General features: G+C 56.0%; 1 protein-coding gene across 10 annotated transcripts in view; it reads left to right on the forward strand.

Annotated features, from left to right (window-relative positions):
- Ncor2 (nuclear receptor corepressor 2) overlaps window positions 1-16,255 on the forward strand; it is a 157,721-nt gene extending 141,466 nt beyond the window's left edge. For 3 of the 10 annotated variants that reach the window (XM_057765913.1, XM_057765910.1, XM_057765911.1), the window contains exons 33-49: window positions 95-390; window positions 1,490-1,841; window positions 2,976-3,197; window positions 3,605-3,859; window positions 4,516-4,665; window positions 4,772-4,909; window positions 4,993-5,179; window positions 6,502-7,031; window positions 7,837-7,989; window positions 8,078-8,223; window positions 8,437-8,630; window positions 9,354-9,503; window positions 10,014-10,159; window positions 10,722-10,775; window positions 13,487-13,714; window positions 14,513-14,692; window positions 15,101-16,255. In XM_057765913.1, coding sequence (XP_057621896.1) covers window positions 95-390; window positions 1,490-1,841; window positions 2,976-3,197; window positions 3,605-3,859; window positions 4,516-4,665; window positions 4,772-4,909; window positions 4,993-5,179; window positions 6,502-7,031; window positions 7,837-7,989; window positions 8,078-8,223; window positions 8,437-8,630; window positions 9,354-9,503; window positions 10,014-10,159; window positions 10,722-10,775; window positions 13,487-13,714; window positions 14,513-14,692; window positions 15,101-15,282 — 3,563 coding nt within the window. In that variant the 3' untranslated portion in view covers window positions 15,283-16,255. The remainder of the gene's footprint in view (window positions 1-94; window positions 391-1,489; window positions 1,842-2,975; window positions 3,198-3,604; window positions 3,860-4,515; window positions 4,666-4,771; window positions 4,910-4,992; window positions 5,180-6,501; window positions 7,032-7,836; window positions 7,990-8,077; window positions 8,224-8,436; window positions 8,631-9,353; window positions 9,504-10,013; window positions 10,160-10,721; window positions 10,776-13,486; window positions 13,715-14,512; window positions 14,693-15,100) is intronic. The other 7 variants (XM_057765916.1, XM_057765918.1, XM_057765915.1 and 4 more) reach the window with 4 other exon arrangements.
- Window positions 16,256-19,308: the final 3,053 nt, after the last annotated feature.

Consider the following 19,308-nt stretch of genomic DNA (forward strand, 5'->3'; position numbering starts at 1 on the left):
GAGGGTTTGAACTCAGGCAGTCTAGATCCAGGCATGGGGAGCCCCCAGACTGAGCCAGGCAAGGCCATGGAGAGTCAATGCTGTCTGCCTGCAGGAATCCCGCGGTCATATGTGGAGGCCCAGGAGGACTACTTACGTCGGGAGGCCAAGCTCTTGAAGCGAGAGGGCACACCCCCACCCCCACCCCCACCGCGGGACCTGACCGAGACCTACAAGACCCGGCCCCTGGACCCTCTGGGTCCCCTGAAGCTGAAGCCAGCTCACGAGGGTGTGGTAGCGACTGTGAAGGAGGCGGGCCGCTCTATCCATGAGATCCCGCGAGAGGAGCTGCGCCGCACACCTGAACTGCCCCTGGCCCCACGGCCTCTCAAGGAGGGTTCCATCACCCAGGTATTAGGAGCACATAGGAGGAGCCTGAGGATGTGCTCATACTGACCCTGTGGCATTGGTGCATAAATTAAGGCCCAGAGAGATTGGCAGCTTGCTCTGGGTGGCTGATGGAATTTGTGAAACCCAAGTCATGAACCCCTAACTCTCACCATCTCCACCTGCACATTATGCACCAAGAGGCTCCCTGGGGAACTGGTCCCACCCCTAGAGCCACTGTCCCACCCATGGCCATGGCTTGATGGGAAAGAAAAAGGCAAAGCAGCTGGGCAAAGGCGTCTAGGGAGGGACTGTCACCTGATGCCAAGGACACCCAGCAACAGACTAGAATGGTTCTAGAGAATTCTTTTGAACATCAAGGTGCCACCCTCTTTTAGGACATTAACCAAAATACTGGGCCCTCCTGAATTCCAACACTTGGGAGGCTGAGCCAGGAGGATTTTAAGTTCGAGGCTACCCTAGACAAAGCAATACTCAGGCTTAATACCCTTCCCCCCAATTTTTTTTTTAAATATTTATTTATTATGTATACAATATTCTGTCTGTGTGTATGTCTGAAGGCCAGAAGAGGGCGCCAGACCTCATTACAGATGGTTGTGAGCCGCCATGTGGTTGCTGGGAATTGAACTCAGGACCTTTGGAAGAGCAAGCAATGCTCTTAACCACTGAACCATCTCTCCAGCCCCCCTTCCCCAAAATTTTAAAGTTCAACAGTATCAAAAACACTGAGTAGAAATTGAGATCTGGGGCCTAACTGTGCCCAGTATCTCCAGCCTGGTGAGGGCCACAGGATCGTCTCAATGATGTCCGGCACACAGTTCCTTTCTCCATGGTGCCCTCTGAGCCCCAATAGTGAATGTACTGGAGCTGCAGCCTGGGGTCACAGGTGCGCCTGGCTTACACTTCTGTGGCGTTACAGGATGGTGGAGGTCCATGGGGTGAGGAAGGTTGTGTTCACCCGCAGTTGGCCTCCCTCTGGCTGGATCAGTGGCTGGCTCTGGGGCTGCAGCCAGGCTCCAAGACACCACCCTGTCCTGTGCAGAAAGAAGTACAGGAAGGGCAGCAGCCGGGCAGCCAGTACAGACCTGCACCCTCTTCCTAGGGCACACCGCTCAAGTACGACTCCGGGCCACCCACCACTGGCACCAAGAAACACGATGTGCGCTCCATCATCGGCAGTCCCGGCCGGCCCTTTCCTGCCCTGCACCCGCTAGACATGATGGCCGACGCCCGGGCACTGGAGCGTGCCTGCTACGAAGAGAGTCTAAAGAGCCGGTCGGGGACCAGCAGCAGTGCAGGAGGCTCCATCACACGTGGGGCCCCAGTCGTGCCTGAGTTAGGCAAGCCACGACAAAGCCCACTGACCTACGAAGACCATGGGGCGCCCTTCACCAGCCACCTGCCACGTGGCTCACCTGTGACTACGCGGGAGCCCACACCACGTCTTCAGGAAGGTGAGTGAGTGACGCTCCTACAGATTGCAGGCCACTGGCTCCTGCCACAGCCAGTCCGTCTGCTGCCCTGCCTCCACTGCATACAGAGCCTCTTTGCTCCCTCTTACCAACATTTTTTTTTTTTTTTTTTTTTTTTGGTTTTTTCGAGACAGGGTTTCTCTCTGGCTTTGGAGCCTGTCCTGGAACTAGCTTTGTAGACCAGGCTGGTCTCGAACTCACAGAGATCCGCCTGCCTCTGCCTCCCAAGTGCTGGGATTAAAGGCGTGCGCCACCACCGCCCGGCTCTTACCAACATTTTCAAAATAATTTCCATTAAGGCTGAGGAGAAGGCTCAGTGGCTAAAGTACTTGCTGCACAAGCATGAGGACCTGAGTTCAAACCTCCAGCACCCACATAAGCCAGGCACACGCAGCACAATTGCAATCCTCATTTTTTGCGATGAGATGGAAGGCCAAGACAGGAGAATCTCCTGGAGGCCACGGCCCCTGCATGACAGTCCCCATCTCAACCATGACAGAAAATGGGGACATTTGAAGCTGTCTTCTGACCCCCCCATCCCTCCCTCCTCCCCCCATCCCTCCTTCCTCCCCCCACATACACACATATCATGGCCTGTGTGTACTTACACTCATGTGCACACACACACAACATTTACAATAGTAATAGTTTAAATGAAACGCTCCCACTCTTTAGTGTACATCGTTCCAGTAACGTAGCCGTGGTCTAACCGCCATATGTGGGGTCCCCTCTTTTACTCTACTTCTGATTCTTTCAGCCCATCCCCCTCCTTGAGTTCCCCTGCCATTCTCAGCTCCTTCCACACAGGTAGCCCTCATCACCCTGTTCAGATGTCAGGGCCTGGGGAGGCTGTGCCACCTCCAGCCAGTGCTCCCTTCCTTGTCATCCATCTCTTACTTGTGACAGTGGCTCCTCGGGGTTGGTTCTCGGGGTGATCCCTCTTCTCGTCATAGGCACTGCCAGCCCATGGAGAATTCAGGCTGATGGCATGAATGAATGAGCAGTGATGGGGAGAATCGATGTTTTCATAAGTCACACAGAGGCCAGAGACGCTGGGACTGCTGACAGCATAGCCCAGTGGCTCTAAGGCTGAGACCAGGTGACCTGTCCCCACAGGCAGCCTTCTGTCCAGCAAGGCATCCCAGGACCGGAAGCTGACATCGACACCCCGGGAGATCGCCAAGTCCCCACACAGCACTGTGCCCGAGCACCACCCCCACCCCATCTCCCCCTATGAACACTTGCTCCGCGGCGTAAGTGGTGTGGACCTGTACCGCAGCCACATCCCGCTGGCCTTTGACCCCGCCTCCATACCCCGAGGGATCCATTTGGATGCAGGTGGGTACCCTGGGCCTGCAGGTGTGGGGATCATAATTCCCCGGGTGGGACATTCAGGGTCTGGAGAGTGGGGGTAGGCTTAGCTCTGAGATCACCAGCAGGTTCTAGGGGGCAGGCTGGGTCTCCCATTTTTCAGTGGGCTTCTTTTCCTGCAGGACTTACCTGTGCTTTGCAGGTGTCTTAAATGAGGGCTCCAGTGTGTGCCATGATGCGCAGCCATTTTCATGGCTCTGTTGTTAGGGTGTCAAGACCTGTATTTTGATATTTATATTGGGAGTGGTTCTCACAGCCTTGACAGCAGACACCCCACACAATCAGGGAGCGTATCTTAAACCCTGTGTGCACGTTTGCGCCGCATGTGGGAACACAGTCGGGCACGGGCCACCTGACCCTCCCTCTCTCCCCAGCAGCCGCAGCCTACTACCTGCCCCGGCACCTGGCCCCCAGCCCCGCCTACCCACACCTGTACCCACCTTACCTCATCCGTGGCTACCCTGACACCGCCGCCCTGGAGAACCGCCAGACCATCATCAATGACTACATCACCTCGCAGCAAATGCACCATAATGCTGCCTCTGCCATGGCCCAGCGCGCTGATATGCTGAGGGGTCTGTCACCACGAGAGTCCTCGCTGGCCCTCAATTATGCCGCTGGCCCACGAGGTAAGTGGCCTTGTCCTGTGCCTTCCTGTGCTGTGATGTGCAAAAGATACTAGTGTCTCAGTGTATCCTGCACTACGCAAGGTGAGCAGAACGGGCCACGTGGGTGCCACCGAGTGCACCGGTTGGCTGGGTGGACTTGGGGGAAAGGGGGCGGTGCCTCTCGCATCAGTTCACATCTAGCGACAGTGTGAGTAGCGGCATCTTTTGCTGTCATGCCCATGGGCCTTGACGTGTTCTGAGCCGGTGTGCGTCATCTTTCGGCATTCAAGAGATGAGAACATAGGCTGGGAGTGTGGTATTGCCCACCTCTACTCTAAGAACTCAGGAGGTTAGAAGCAGGAGGATCAAGAGTTTGAGGCTAGCCTGGGCTACGTGATATGCTCTCAATACAAATCATAGAAAAGAAAGAGAAAAGAGAGTCTGAGGCTGTTTGGAGCACTAATTCCTAGAGTCTTCAAACAGCCTGGGTCCCTTTGTTAGGTCTGTTCAAAGATGACCTTGTGGATCCTGAAGCCACTCTGGGGGCTGTGGGGGTGAGGCCTGAATGCAGGGAGCTGTCTGCAAGGGGGAGGCAGTGCTTTGGCTCAGGAAACGTTGGTTGAGAGGTACTACGTGCCAAGGCGGCCAGGCTCCTACAACTGACACCCCCCCCACAGGTATTATCGACCTGTCCCAAGTGCCACACCTGCCCGTGCTGGTGCCACCAACGCCAGGCACCCCTGCCACCGCCATCGACCGCCTTGCCTACCTCCCCACGGCGCCCCCACCCTTCAGCAGCCGCCATAGCAGCTCACCGCTGTCCCCAGGTGCGCCTACCAAGTGGGTGGGTGGGTACGTGCCTCATTCCTTTGCTCTGCGGGTAAATGCTAGCCCATTGGGCTCTAGCTCAGACTCTGACCTTGGGGTTTCCAGGAGGCCCCACTCACTTGGCCAAACCAACTGCCACATCCTCGTCAGAGCGGGAACGGGAACGGGACCGTGAGCGAGAACGAGACAAGTCTATCCTCACGTCTACCACGACAGTGGAGCATGCACCCATCTGGAGACCCGGTAGGGTACCCCAGACCCCGCCCCACCCCCAGGTCCTCATGGGCCACCTGGGCCTGCCCCCTGACTCGGCGGCCTGTCACCAGGTACGGAGCAGAGCAGCGGGGCTGGGGGCAGCAGCCGCCCCGCCTCCCACACCCACCAGCACTCGCCCATCTCCCCCCGGACCCAGGACGCCTTGCAGCAGAGGCCCAGTGTGCTGCACAACACGAGCATGAAGGGCGTGGTCACCTCCGTGGAACCCAGCACGCCCACGGTCCTGAGGTGGGCCAGGTTGGCACCGGGGGGAAACAAGCCTGGGGGGAGGGCACATAGATGGATGCGCTGAGTGGGAGGGGATTGTGTGGATGGGCAGATGGGTAGAGAGTCGAGCAGACGGCAGGATTGGTAGGCGGGTGGAGGAATGTATTGGCGAGAATGTTATGAGAGAGTGAGTAGATGGGTGGCGTTGAGGCAGGTGGAGGATGGCTCAGAGAAGGGTATGCAGTGGGTAGATGAGATGTACAGGTAGCTGGGCAGAGGATGGTGGATAGAGCATGCTTTGGGTAGACAGAGCAAGAATGATGGCTGACTGCGTGGCGGGGGTAGGGATGGATGGATGGATGGATGGGTGGGTGGATGGCAAGCTGATGAGTGGGCAAATGGGTAGATGGATGAATATGTGGGAATGCAGGCAGACGGATGGGTCAGGTGGATGAATGGATGGGTAGGTGGATGGATGGGTGGATGAGAGCAGAGTGATGGACAGGTAGGCAAACATAGATGAATGAGCAGATGAGTGGGCGGGCATGTGGGCGGGTGGATGATGGGCAACTGGAGGTGCATGTGTGAGCAGGTGGGTGGGTAGTAGACGGATGGATGAATTGATAAGTATGAAAAGGTGGGTGGGAGATGGGTGAATGGGTGGATAGATGTGATGGAGAGGTGAGCAGATGGATGCAGAGGTGGTTGGGAGGGTAGGCACGTGTGTACGGTGGGTGAGTGGACGGACGGACGGACAGACGGATGGGCTGACAGGTGGTGGGTAATGGGCTGTGAGCATGAGTCAGTTGGTGGAACCTAGTATATCAGGCTCAGGAGGACCAATTTGAAGAAAAAGGAACAGGGGGCTTAGTGGAGCTGCAGTGCTGGTACCGCCCACAGCTGTATCCAAACGGGTGCTGCCCGGGATGCCAGTCCATGTCCCCTGGCTCGTGTGCTTTGCTGCTGAGAGCTCTGCATCTGTGCCAGCTTCTAGGAGCGCCTCCTGCTTGGGCTTCTGCCCTCTGCTCACCTCCGTCACATCTGGCCGTGCGGCAGTGGCCATCCTTGGGAAAGAATAGTCTGTCTTTTCCTGCGTGGGTTGCTGTCTTCTCAGAAGCTCTGGCACCCTTGCCTTAATTGGTGCTGAATTCTCAGGGTTGGGCTGGTGCTTGGTGCCTGGTAGGAACTCAGTGAAAAGCTTTGGGCGTGAGGGACTGAATGGGCCAGCATAGGTCAGTCAGGAGGGCAGGCTTATTTGGGAGTGTCAGGGAATGCGAGCATCTATTAGTCATCGGCAGGGGCTCCGAGGGGGTGGCCAGCACTCTCTGAACCTTTCTTTCTCTCCCTTCCAGGTCCACTTCCACCTCTTCACCTGTCCGCCCAGCTGCCACATTCCCACCTGCTACCCACTGCCCACTCAGTGGCACCCTTGAAGGGGTCTACCCTACCCTCATGGAGCCCGTCCTGTTACCCAAGGAAACTTCTCGGGTTACCCGGCCTGAGCGGCCCCGTGTGGACACTGGTCATGCCTTCCTCGCCAAGCCCCCAGCCCGGGAGCCTTCCTCCTCACCCAACAAGAGCTCTGAGCCCCGATCCCTAGCACCCCCCAGCTCCAGCCACACAGCCATCGCCCGCACCCCAGCAAAGAGCCTTGCACCCCACCATGCCAGTCCGGACCCGCCGGCGCCTGCCTCGGCCTCAGATCTGCACCGAGAAAAGACTCAAAGTAAACCCTTTTCCATCCAGGAATTGGAACTCCGTTCTCTGGGTAAGACCACCCTGACAGCGGCCACGTTCATAGACGCAATAATCACGCGTCAAATTGCTCACGAAAGGGGGCCGCGAGAAGGAGGTTCGCTGGCCAACGACTCCCCAGGCGACGGTAAGACTTCCGGCCCGCCGCCTGCCCACCCCATCTGTGGCCTAAAGATATTTTCAGATCTTTGCTTTTGATTTTCCCCCCCTTTTTCGGTTGGTTTTGGTATTTTGTTTTGAGCTCGTCCTCGTCAGTTCACGCGCTGTGGTGACTCCAGCCCGCACGGGCTCTCATCATCTGCACATCCTTCCATCATGAGTTTTTGTTTTTGTTTTTTTTTTTTTTTTCCTTTTTCTTTTTTCTTTTTGGATTTTTTTCACCTTTTTTCCTTTAATAAATGGATCTGTGGTCTGGACTCCGACTCGCCTCCCATCTCCTGCCACCACCTGCACCTCGTTTAGGGGAGTGGGGATGTGGGGGCTACAGCTGACTGCTGCCCCTGTTCATGGAGGAAGTTACGGCAGGGAATAAGGTGGGAGAGAAGAGGGCGAAGGCTGTCCAGGAAGGCTGGGTGTCCACCTCTCCTTCCCACGCCAGCATCCAGCCCAGAGAGAGTGAAGGTTCTGTGTGCTGGGTCAGAGGAGGCAGGGGACCCAGTGATAGTCCAGTCTGAGCCCCCACCCCACCCCTGCACACACGCACCTTCCCTCCCATTTCTTCACCACCACCAGTCTGTTTTCCTCACCCTAGCCCCACTGCCCAAGCCCGACTCCCACAGTCCTTTGGGTGTGTCTGTGCCTCTCTGGCCACCCCTAGGCTGATATCATGTCCTTCCATCCTAAGGCCCAGCCAGTCTGGGGAGTGGCTGGGAGAGAGCCAGCACCTCAGCCTAGGCCCATGCCGCATTCTGACTCCAGCCTGCTTGTTACAGGTTACCACGGTGGAGCTGGCTACAGCCCCGATGGGGTGGAACCCATTAGCCCTGTGAGCTCTCCCAGCTTGACCCATGACAAGGGGCTCTCCAAACCGCTGGAGGAGCTAGAGAAGAGCCACTTGGAGGGGGAGCTGCGACACAAGCAGCCAGGTGACACCCGGGAGAGCATCAGGTGGGAAAACTGAGGTGCGACCCCAAGCTGTCCCCAGCCCCTGACTGCCCTCTCTTGTGTTCTCAGGCCCCATGAAGCTCAGTGGGGACACTGCCCACCTCCCACATCTGCGGCCACTGCCCGAGAGCCAACCCTCATCCAGCCCACTCCTCCAGACTGCCCCAGGCATCAAAGGTCACCAGAGGGTGGTCACCCTGGCTCAGCACATCAGTGTAAGTGCCCGTCTCTGTCCCTGCTGCTGGGAGAGCAAGTGGGTATGAGGGTGACATCCCAGAGTCAGACAGGGGCTAACCAGGCAATGGCCAGCACACCCAGTCCTTTGGGGGCCATCACCATAAGGTCCACACGGGGACACTTATCCAGGAGACAAAGCCGGTTCTGCCCTACCCTCCCAGGATGGCCCCTGAACTGCCCCCTCTCCGCAGGAGGTCATCACACAGGACTACACGCGTCACCACCCGCAGCAGCTCAGTGGCCCCCTGCCCGCCCCTCTCTACTCTTTCCCTGGAGCCAGCTGCCCTGTCCTGGATCTCCGCCGCCCACCTAGCGACCTCTACCTCCCACCCCCTGAACATGGCACCCCAGCCCGGGGATCCCCGCACAGTGAAGGGGGCAAGAGGTGAGGATATACTCACATCTCCGTCAGATGCCGACTGAGGGACAGTGGGGTGGGGCTGAGCTCAACGGGGTGTTGGGTTGATGGGAAACTGATGTTCAGGGTAGTAAAAGCTCACTAAGGTCCCAGAACCAGCACAAAGTAGGGTGCCAGCTGTGTACCCTATATATACCAACTCAGCCCGGGATCAGACATACCACTCAGCATTGAGCAGATGGGGAAACTGAGGCATAGAGAAGCGAGTTGCCATCCCATACCGTGTACACACATACACTCTTACCTTGGCTGGATTGATGCTCCGGGCATGGGAATAGGTGGGCCTTTGGCTTAGGACCGGAGCGAGGCCTCCGAGAGGCCCGGGTATAGGCCATGGGATCTCAGGGGAACAGTGAGGTCCTGGCATGGGTATCTCAGGGTCAGAACATCCTGGGCAGCCTGGCATTGTGGCACACACCGCTAAGCACAGGTGATGGGGCTCTGGGGATGCTGAGTCAGGCCAGCCTGGACTGCACAGCAAGTCCCCGACTCAAAAATAAACAAAAATCAAAAGCTCCTCCCACGGACCAGTCTCAGCAGCCCAGGGGACTCCATACCTCAGCTGCCACCCTCTGGCCATTCACAGGGAAACAGGCAGGGCCCTGCCTTATAGTGGAGCCCTGCTGTGAGCAGTGGGGTGTCCCCTTTGCCGGGAAGAGCTCTTCCCTCCGCTGACGCTGTCTCCATTAGGTCCCCAGAACCCAGCAAAACATCAGTTCTGGGCAGCAGCGAGGATGGCATTGAACCCGTGTCCCCACCAGAGGGCTTGACTGAGCCAGGACACCCTCGGAGTACTGCATACCCACTGCTGTATCGGGACGGGGAGCCGGGCGAGCCCAGGTACCCAGGGCACAAACCCTGCCCGGAGGCGGCAGTTTCAGTTCTGTGTACACCAGGGCCTCAGCCCTCTACTGTGGCGGCTGTTAGCCCCTTCACAGCTCAGCAGGCTGAACAACCGTCATGGGACTCGGTGGCAGCACCCTGACCCATCTAGGATCTCAGCCTCATTCATGCTGAGGATTTAAGAGTAAACTAAGCTGGGCCAGACAGGGTAGGGGTGGATGGGGGCACAGTGGACAGGCTTCCAGCCTCAGGGAGCATGTGTCCTTGGGGCTTCTTGTGTCAAAACTGGCTGCAAGAGGTTCTTGGGGCAACTCATAGAACACCTTGGACGCTCACAAGCTACCCCAAACCAAGGCTAAGTATGGACCCCAGCAGGCCTGGAATGGGGAAATGGTTGGTCTTAGAGCACCTCACTGTGACTCGAGTGGCGAGCTGAGCTCCCTCTTGCTAAAGGCTTGCAAGGGCAGTGGCCAGCCTGTTGACCCCGGGCATCTCATGCTCCCTCAGAATGGGCTCCAAGTCTCCAGGCAACACCACCCAGCCGCCAGCCTTCTTCAGTAAGCTGACTGAGAGCAACTCTGCCATGGTGAAGTCTAAGAAACAGGAGATCAACAAGAAACTCAACACCCACAACCGGAACGAGCCAGAATACAGTAAGGGGAAGCCAGGGCTGGGACTGGCACTGGGAGGAAGCTAATACTCTAAGCCCCACCCCAGAGGAGCCTACATTCCCAGTACTAACTGGCTCGGTATGTAGTGCAACAATAATACCCTGCACGCTGTAGGCGCTCAGTGAAGCCTGTGCAAATACCCGAGTGCCAGGGAACACAGCACATTGCTCCAGGATCATGCCACAGGACTGACGTGGGTGAGCAAGGACCTTTATCCTTAGCTCAGAGTCACATGGACCAGATGCTTAGGAAAACGCACTGGAAACACAAGTGAGGGCTTTGCACCGTCCCCTCCCCGCAGTAGTTCCCTTCCTGGGTGGCTTGGACAGATGGGCAAGGCTCTCCCCTTCCGGAGCTTGACTATAGAAGCCCGTGTTGGTAGCACAGGCCTAGGTTGGTAGCCAACTGGCAGAATCAGCCTGGAGCTTACTAGGTCCCTAGTTATGCCCAGATGCTCAGCTCAGACTGCACAGGCGACAGGTAGGGTGCAGATCTCCCAGAACCGGTGAACTCAGACCTTGCCCACCTTGTCACCCTGCTCTAGACATTGGCCAGCCTGGGACGGAAATCTTCAACATGCCCGCCATCACAGGAGCAGGTAACCCTCCCGCGTGTCTGTATAGCAAGCTCTCTTCCCCAACTGCTGATTCGGGGTCAAGTTTGGCCCCACTTTCCGGGTCAGTGGACCCAGAGTGACACAGCAGGCCAGCCAGCCTCTGCTGCCTAGAGTCTTCCCCACATGAGGAGTTTCTGGGTTTAAGGTCAGGGTTCCTCAAGTGGTCAGGTACACATCACCTGGAAACACCTGCACATTTGCTGGAGCTGGGGAATGTCACCAGATGTGAGCCAGGTGGGCTGGGCTTAGAATGTACACAGGCATCCCTCATACTAAAGTCTCCATTTGGGGATCCCATCGGGGACCTTCAGCCTTGAAATCAAATGAGGATGCATAACGGAGATTGGTGTCAAACTCAGTTTGTGGCAGAAATTGCAGGCTTTCTGTATGGTGCTTGGGACTTAGATTGTCTTGGGGGTTGAAGGAGCTCCAGTCTCCTGGCCAGGGTCTCCATGGCTATAATTGTATTGTTCCTGTGAAAAAAACTGGGTGGGACCAAATGGGTTTGGTGACACCTGAAGGGGACTGAGTGAGGCCCAGGGTCGTCTGTGGGGACATAAACTCCATGCCAGAGGAACAAGGGGTGTGGAGCCTTGAGCCCTGCAAACAAGGTGGTCAGACACATCCTTGGGGACATTTGCAGAGGACCACAGGAGCTGCAAAGCGGAAGGGAGGAGGGGTTCTGGCAGGGAATGTCACATGCCCAGAAACATACTGGTGACTTTGCTGAGCCCCAGGCAGAAGGAAACTTCAATCAAGGCAATAATGTGGTTGGAAATGAATGTTTCTAGAGTGTTCTAAATGTTGATATAGATGCTAGACACCCAGGTATATGTACATAGAGAAATTCATAGTGTAATATGGTGATTTGCACTAAAGTCTAATTTAGTTGTCTCACGTACACACACACACACACTCATAAATTCCCATTAAATGTTAGTTCTCCAAGACATGTCTCCAGACCTGGCCGGTAACACTAATACCCTGCCAGAGATAAATGGGGAAAGTCATGCTTGTGCCCAGTGCCATTGAGCTATGAGCTCAACACCCTGGGGATAAGGCCCAGGAGCGATGCCCCATCAGGAGGCTCCCCTGTCCCCCTCCGCCTTCTTCTGTCCATGGAGGAGTAGGTGGGGCTTGTTTATTTGGGGTTGTGTTTTTTTAATGTTTACCCCTGTTGGGAAGGTCACTTTTGTTTTTGTTTTGTTTTGTTTTTGGTAACTTGACCCTGAGGGAAGATACCTGTTGCTGTGAGTGGCCCTGGCCCCAAGCTTGCCTGAAATGCAAGTGAAGGAGACAGAGCCTGGGCCACCAACAGTCACCCTGGAGTGGGGCTGTGAAAATGACTGCCCCTCCCATCCTCAGGAGCCTGGCTAGTTTACAAACCAGGGACTTGCTAGCATATTGGGCCCTGAGGTTTTTCACTAGGCTCAGGCTGTCTGGAGGTTCACAGGACTCCACAGAATGGCCTGTGGCCTAAATTGGGAATCCTGCAGATAAGGTTTTGTTGTTGTTGTTCATGGTTTTATTGTTGTTGGTGGCGATTTGGGGGTTTTGGTTTGGTTTGTTTAGTTTGAGGTGAGGTTGGTTTGGTGGTTGTTGGTTAGTCCATTGTTCTCTTTCTGTTTGTCTGGGTTTTAAGGATTTCTTTTGGCATTTGAATAGAAGCAAGGACCTTGTACTTCCCCAGCAAGTGTCCTGACCCTGAGTGACCATCTGTCTAGCCCTCTTACTCCTTTTTACTCTGAGTCAGCTATCTCTAAATTGTGCAGGCTAGCACTGATTGGACTAAACTCACTCTGTAGACTAGGCTAGCTCAAGCTTCTTATCCTCCTAAGTAGCTGTGGTTCCAGGCCTGCTATCAGGCTCCAGCCCTCAAGAGGTTCTGGAAGCATCCTGAGTCACTGAAGAGACATCTGCCCAGCCTGGCATTTGCAAAACGTCCCAGAGCACAGTTCATGAGAGGGAGGGAGGGGCCAGATAGAGAGGGTTTGCAGAGGCTCAGCAGAGACTACAAGCATTATGAGGCCGGGCCAGCCAGGGCTGGAGTGGCCCTACACCTGTCTAGCGCTGCCCTGTCCTCGCACGCACATAACTGCATGGCTGTGACCCCATCCCTCGTGCCCAGCTCTATACCTTTCTCCTCTGGCTCCTATGGGGAGAGATGGGGCAGGGGAGGCAAGCCCAGCTTGGGGGATCAGGCAAACTGAGGTCCCGAACCCCCTTGAGGAAAGGGGGGAGAGCAGGGGGTCCTCTGGTCACCTTTCCTCCCCATGTCCTTGCTGGAATCCACCCTCCAGAACACCATGGCTGGATCTCTACCCCACTTCCCTTGTCCCTAGCACCTAGCTCTGACTTGACAGCCTCCTCTTAGGCCACCCACTGTAGTCAAAATTAAATAAACAGCCTCAGCTGGCATTGGGGTACAGAAAAGACTTCTGATTTCCTGAGGACAGAGTAGGAATGGGGTTGGGGATCCTCTAGCTGCCCCAGACCCCCTCCCTGGAGCAGCCATGAGCTGCAGGGCCCCTCAGGAGCAGTTTCAATGCCCAGCAGAGTGGCGGGCGGGCGGGATGGACAGCACTGCAGTTGTGTCTCACTCACTGTGTCTCTCTCCCCTCCCCTTTCTCTCTCGCGCCCTCTGGCTCCCTGGCCCCGGCCCCCGTGTGTCTGTCTGTCTGTCTCTCTCCCAGGCCTTATGACCTGTAGAAGCCAGGCGGTGCAAGAACATGCCAGCACCAACATGGGGCTAGAGGCCATTATTAGAAAGGCACTCATGGGTAAATATGATCAGTGGGAAGAGCCCCCGCCGCTCGGCGCCAATGCTTTTAACCCTCTGAATGCCAGTGCCAGCCTGCCCGCTGCCGCTATGCCCATAACCACTGCTGACGGACGGAGTGACCACGCACTCACCTCGCCAGGTCTGCAGGCCTGCCCCCGCCCGCCCGGCTGTGTCCCTCCCCACCCCGGTGTCGTTAATCCTCTCACCTCCCTCCTCGAGCTTGGGAGCCTTATTTTTGTGCGTGTTTGACATCTAGTTTGCTACTCAGAACTGGTCTGACACCCATGTTGTGGAGGGTGCCCCCTCGGCCCCAGCACTGCTGCTTCTCCCGAGCTCACACTGCTACCCACGTCCCACCCCCTCCTCCGCTGCTGCGTGGTCAGGGATGGCAGTGACCAGGCCCACCATGTGTTGGGAGGAGTCTAGTGTGCACGTGACCCCTCAAGGTCAGACAGCACACGGTCAGTTCCCATTTGGCCAATGCCTGTTAGCATTTGCCGTCCCCAAGCAAGGGCACACAACCAAAGAGGTGCTCGGCTGTCCGCTTTGGGAGTCAGGTCAGCCTTGAGGTCTGGACCTCTCAGTAGAGGCCTTCAGGTCTAGCGTAGCCCAGGGCCATCTTGGGCAGTGTATGTCATTCAGCCAAGATCTGATGCTTCTCACTGAGGGGGTACAGTCCTGGAGGGGCACCTAGAAGGGTAATCACCAACCTTCCTCAAAATGCTCCTCTATACCCCATGCCAGGGGCTGGCCATCTGGTGAACTCTTAGTCTCCTGGCTCAGAGCTTCTCATACTAGCTTCCTGTCTAAGAGCCCTAGGAGGCAGGTGGTTCCCCAAGGCAAAAGTCCCCCACCCACTGCCCCTCCTCAGTGTTGGTGTGGGTATCTTGCCATCAGCACCATCTAACTCATCCCCTCCGGACTTTGTCCCCTGCAGGTGGTGGCGGGAAAGCCAAGGTTTCTGGCAGACCCAGCAGCCGAAAAGCCAAGTCCCCAGCCCCAGGCCTGGGGTCCGGAGACCGGCCACCTTCTGTCTCCTCGGTACACTCAGAAGGGGACTGCAATCGCCGAACACCCCTCACCAACCGGGTGTGGGAGGACCGGCCCTCATCTGCAGGTGCGTGTCTGCAGGGTAGGGATGTAGACAAGGGGTAAGCCGGCCACCCAGGAGAGGTGGTCCCTGGCCCCCCTGGCAAGGAAGGGTGTAGGAAGCAGCAGATCAGAGGATCCGCACAGCCGGCCAGACCAGTTCTGCAGAGGAGCCTTGCATCCTTTTATGCCTATCAAGCACTGTAGGGTTTTGGCAGGAAAGCAGAAGGCCGTGGAAGGCAGACCAGAGGGAGAAATGGAAAGGTTACATGGTCTAAGCCAAAGGCGGCAGGGCTGTGCAGTGAAGAGGCAAAGGGAGAGGGTTGCATGGTGCCAGCCCAAGAGACCCAAGCTCTGGCTCCTGGTATGGCAGCAGGTTCCCGGGGTGCTTACGCTGCTCACAGAGCCCTCTCCAGTGCTCTCATCTTTCCCACAGGGTCCACGCCTTTCCCCTACAACCCTTTGATTATGCGGCTCCAGGCAGGTGTCATGGCCTCCCCGCCCCCACCCGGCCTGGCCACAGGCAGTGGACCCCTGGCTGGTCCCCACCACGCCTGGGACGAGGAGCCCAAGCCGCTGCTATGTTCACAGTATGAGACACTCTCGGACAGCGAGTGACTCTAAGTCGGAGGGGAGCAGTGCCAGGTCCCTGCAGGAGGCAGAAGCAGCCCAGCATGGAGCAGGCAGCTGTCGACTCCCCACTGAGGAAGGAGCCCCTGAGTCTGCCTGCGCGTCCATCTGTCCGTCCACCCATCTGTCCATCCAGAGCTGGCATCCTGCCTGTCTAAAGCCTTAACTAAGACTCCCGCCCTGGGCTGGCCCTGCGCAGTGACCTTACTCAGGGGATGTTTACCTGGTGCTTGAGAGGAGAGTGCACAGGAGCGGAGAACAGAGGGCCCGGCGGGGGTACAGCGATCATGTGTCAGTTGCACGCATGCATCTGGGGCAGCGGGGACCCAACGCAAGATGACCAGGCACCTCCACGCCACTGCCTCGCCCCTTAACGCATTTGGAACCAAAGTCTAAGCTGAGCTCGTGGCCCTGCCCCTCCCTCTGCCCCCAGCCCGCTCGCTTGCGCTCTGGACAGACGTTCCCAGCTTATCCTGCCCCAGTGCTGTCATCGCAGTCCCCAAAGGCCACCCAGCCCACAAGACTGGGAACCCATCAAACAGGTGGGTGCACAAGGGTCCACGCGTGGCCTGGGGCATGGATGTTTGTAGGAACTGGACCGTTCCGGCCGTCGCTGTAGCGATGGAGGGAAGGCAGGTGTAAATGGTGTTGGCTTACAGGGTATATTTTTGATACCTTCAATGAGTTAATTCAGACGTTTCACATAAGGAAGGAGACTCTCGTGTTACTGCTGCTGCGCTTTGGCCTCTGCTTACCGTTCCAGAGGCGTGTGCCGGCCAAGGCGGTGACCCCACTATACGCAGGACTGGGGGGCAGGGGCGCCGGCACACAGCCCTGCACCCTCCTTCCTCCCTTCCTTGGGCAGAATGGACTTGATGCATATTCTGTGGCCGCCATCTGTGCACGGCGGCATTCTGTCATTTACACATGTTGTTCCAATTAAAAAGCAAATTATACTCAAGTTACGAAGCTTCCACTCTACTTCTCACGGGACAGTGGGCGCAGAAGGACCATAGCACCCCAGGTGGAGTGCCACCAGAGGGCATCCAGTGTTCGCGGCTATGGGGAAGCCACCAGGTACTTGGATCGTAGAGCAGGTATTCACACCTATGGGGAGCCCATTGGGTATTCACACCCATGGTTGTTGTACAGGGGTGTTCATACCTGTGCAGAAGCTGCTAGGTGTTCACACCACGGTGACTGTGGGGCATTTGTGCTTGGAGTAAGGGCATGGAGTGTTTACACTTGTGTTGACAGTATGCGGTGTTTGCACTGCGAGTCTGTGATGAGGTTGTGGGGTGTTCACACCTGTGGTGAGTGTCAGACATTCACACCTGCAGTGGGAGCCTAGGGTGGATGCTTGTGAAGGTGGCAGGTGTTCTCACTCAGTGACAGCGTACATACATCATTTACATGGAGAAGATTACTATCTTACAGTCGGCATGGGGTCCTTGTCCATGACGAGGTTTCTGGTGTTCTTGCTTGTGAGTGTAAATGTCCAGCAGTTACACCTGGGACAAAGGTGTGTGTCTGTCACACCTGTGGTGAACTATTTTATTTTTCTGGCCCGTTGTGTTGGTGGTATTTTTTTGGCTTAACCAAAATGACCGATCCTACACCTTTGGGTTTGGCATAAAAAGGCTCAAAAGAGCCATGCTGCCACCTTGGTGGTCTGTTTTAGTCAGGGTCCTCTAGACCAGTGGCTCTCAACCTTCCTAATGCTGCGGCCCTTTAATACAGTTCCTCATGTTGTGGTGACCCCACCTATAAAATTATTTTCGTGGCTACTTCATAACTGTAATTTTAATTTTGCTACTATGAATCGTAATGTAAAGATCTGATATGCAGGATATCTGGTATGTGACCCCTGTGATTGTCAACCCCCAAAGGGGTCATGACCACTGGTTGAGATCCACTGTGCACACACACTCTCTCACCCTGTCCCTCTCCCTTTCTATCCCTCCTTCCTTTCTTTTCTATCTTTCTATATGTATATGTGTATGTATATAAATTCTGATATAGATAGATACCAGAATTTATTAAGAATAAGCTTTTTAAAAATATTTGTATTATTTTTCTATGTGCATTGATGTTTGATCCATATATACATCTGTGCACCACGTGCTTACCTGGTACCAGCAGAGATCAGACTGGAGTTACGGGTGCTGTGAGCCACCGGTATGGGTGCTGGGAGCGGAACCCAGGTCCTCTAGAAGAGCAGCCCGTGCCTTGACCACTGAACCATCTCTCTGGCTCCTAAAGTTAGCTTTAAAATCGTAACAAGAGCCAGATCCTGAATGCCTCAACATTTGGAATGTCCCCTAACAGCTTGCCTCTCACTTGGGGCAGGGGTGACACCCCTTAGTCACCGAGTCCACAAGGTGGCGTGCATCCATAGTACCTGGCATTTGGGAGCCCGGAAGGTTTCTGGAGTCTGCTGGTCCCTATTGCATGATGCAAGCTTAGAAACTCCAGTTCTCAGGTCAGCCAGGGAGGGCAAGGCCACGTGGGGAGCAAAGGGTGAGATGACTTTTCTCCTGACAAGGCTCCTTATCTGACTGCTGCCTGAAGGTACCACCCGCCGTCAGGGTCGGCTTCGCCACATCCAAACCATCAAGACAGTTTTTCAGGTGAGGATTTGTGACACAGTGACATGAAAACCAACCATTAATAGTTCCCTCCCACAGCAGAGCCAAGAGGGCTTCCAGACTTCACACGGAGATGTGTGTTTTGCCTTAGCCTTGAGCCTGCAGCCTGGTGCCCCTCACACCCACACATGCCCTCTGCACAGCAGAGCCCTGTGTGCGATACCAACCGGTCCAGCTGACCTCCACCTGTCCACTTCACCTGTCTCCAGAACTGGTTTGAGGGACTTCCCGAGGGAAGGGATAGAATGTTAGGCCTCTGACACCCAGTGCCTAATTAACTCAAGGGAGGAGGCCTTCTTAGCTTTCAACTTCCCAACACTGACTGGGTTGAACTCCCTTGGCCTACCCATGTAGATGGCAGGTTTGGGCGCCTCTCATACCATAGCCTGCGGATGGTGCTGGCTGGAGTCACCAGAGGCCATCCACTCAAAGAGAGTTTACACATCGGGCAGAGCCGTGAGCTCAGCCCTGCCTTGCTCTACACACCTGCCAGGGTGTCTGCCTTATACTAAGGAGTCAGCCCTTTCCCAATCCTCAGCTCCGGACCCAGGCAGCTAAGGATGCTGTGACAGACAGTCCAGAAGGAAACTCACTGGCGGGTGAGTGGGTCTGCCTGGAGGAAAGAGATTTCATAGCAGGGGGCAGCCTGGGAATCCAAAGCAGCCATACCTGCCACACCTGCCCTGGGCAGAGGTGTAGCTGGGAAGGCTCAAGGGAGTGGAAAGAGGAAGTGGACAACGGGAGGTGGGTATTGCTGACCCCAGCACCACCTCCCCAGTGCACCCCAAGCACCTGGTGCCAGCTACCTGGGATGTCTGAGCTGGGGTGGGGAGAGGCATTTGCATCCTCCAGGGGTTCCAAGTTGCCCTGAGTTCATCTGTGAACTACAGGAACAGACATGAGCTGAAACCTGGGAGTCACATGCAGGCCTGTACTATGCGGGCCAAAACACAAGGGCCTTGGTAGGGCTCAGCCTGTGTCCATGCTGCAATACAAAAGCCAAGCAAGCAGGTGGCGCTGTAGGGCCTCACCCTGGACATAACCAGCTCCACTAGGCTAGACAGGTTGCTTTGTCAGACCAGTAAGCTGCCACCTTGGCGGCCACCAAATAGAGCTAACTGGTCTGAGCCCAGCCCCATCTCTGCCTCTCAGACATGAAACCGAGTCTCTTCCTTATCTGTTTCTGAGAGGCCCAGACAATGTGGAGGCAGAGCTTGTGGCTTCTGTATGCCTTCCGAGTCTCTCTTTGTCTCCTGCGAGTAGCTTGTCCTCACTCTGTCTTTAAAATGGAGGCTCATGTGACTTCTCATCCCAGGAAGATATTTCAGACACACTATGAAGTCCAGCTGGGGCACACCCTGCTCTA

Source organism: Chionomys nivalis, chromosome 3, assembly GCF_950005125.1.
Source record: "Chionomys nivalis chromosome 3, mChiNiv1.1, whole genome shotgun sequence".
Taxonomy (NCBI): domain Eukaryota; kingdom Metazoa; phylum Chordata; class Mammalia; order Rodentia; family Cricetidae; genus Chionomys; species Chionomys nivalis.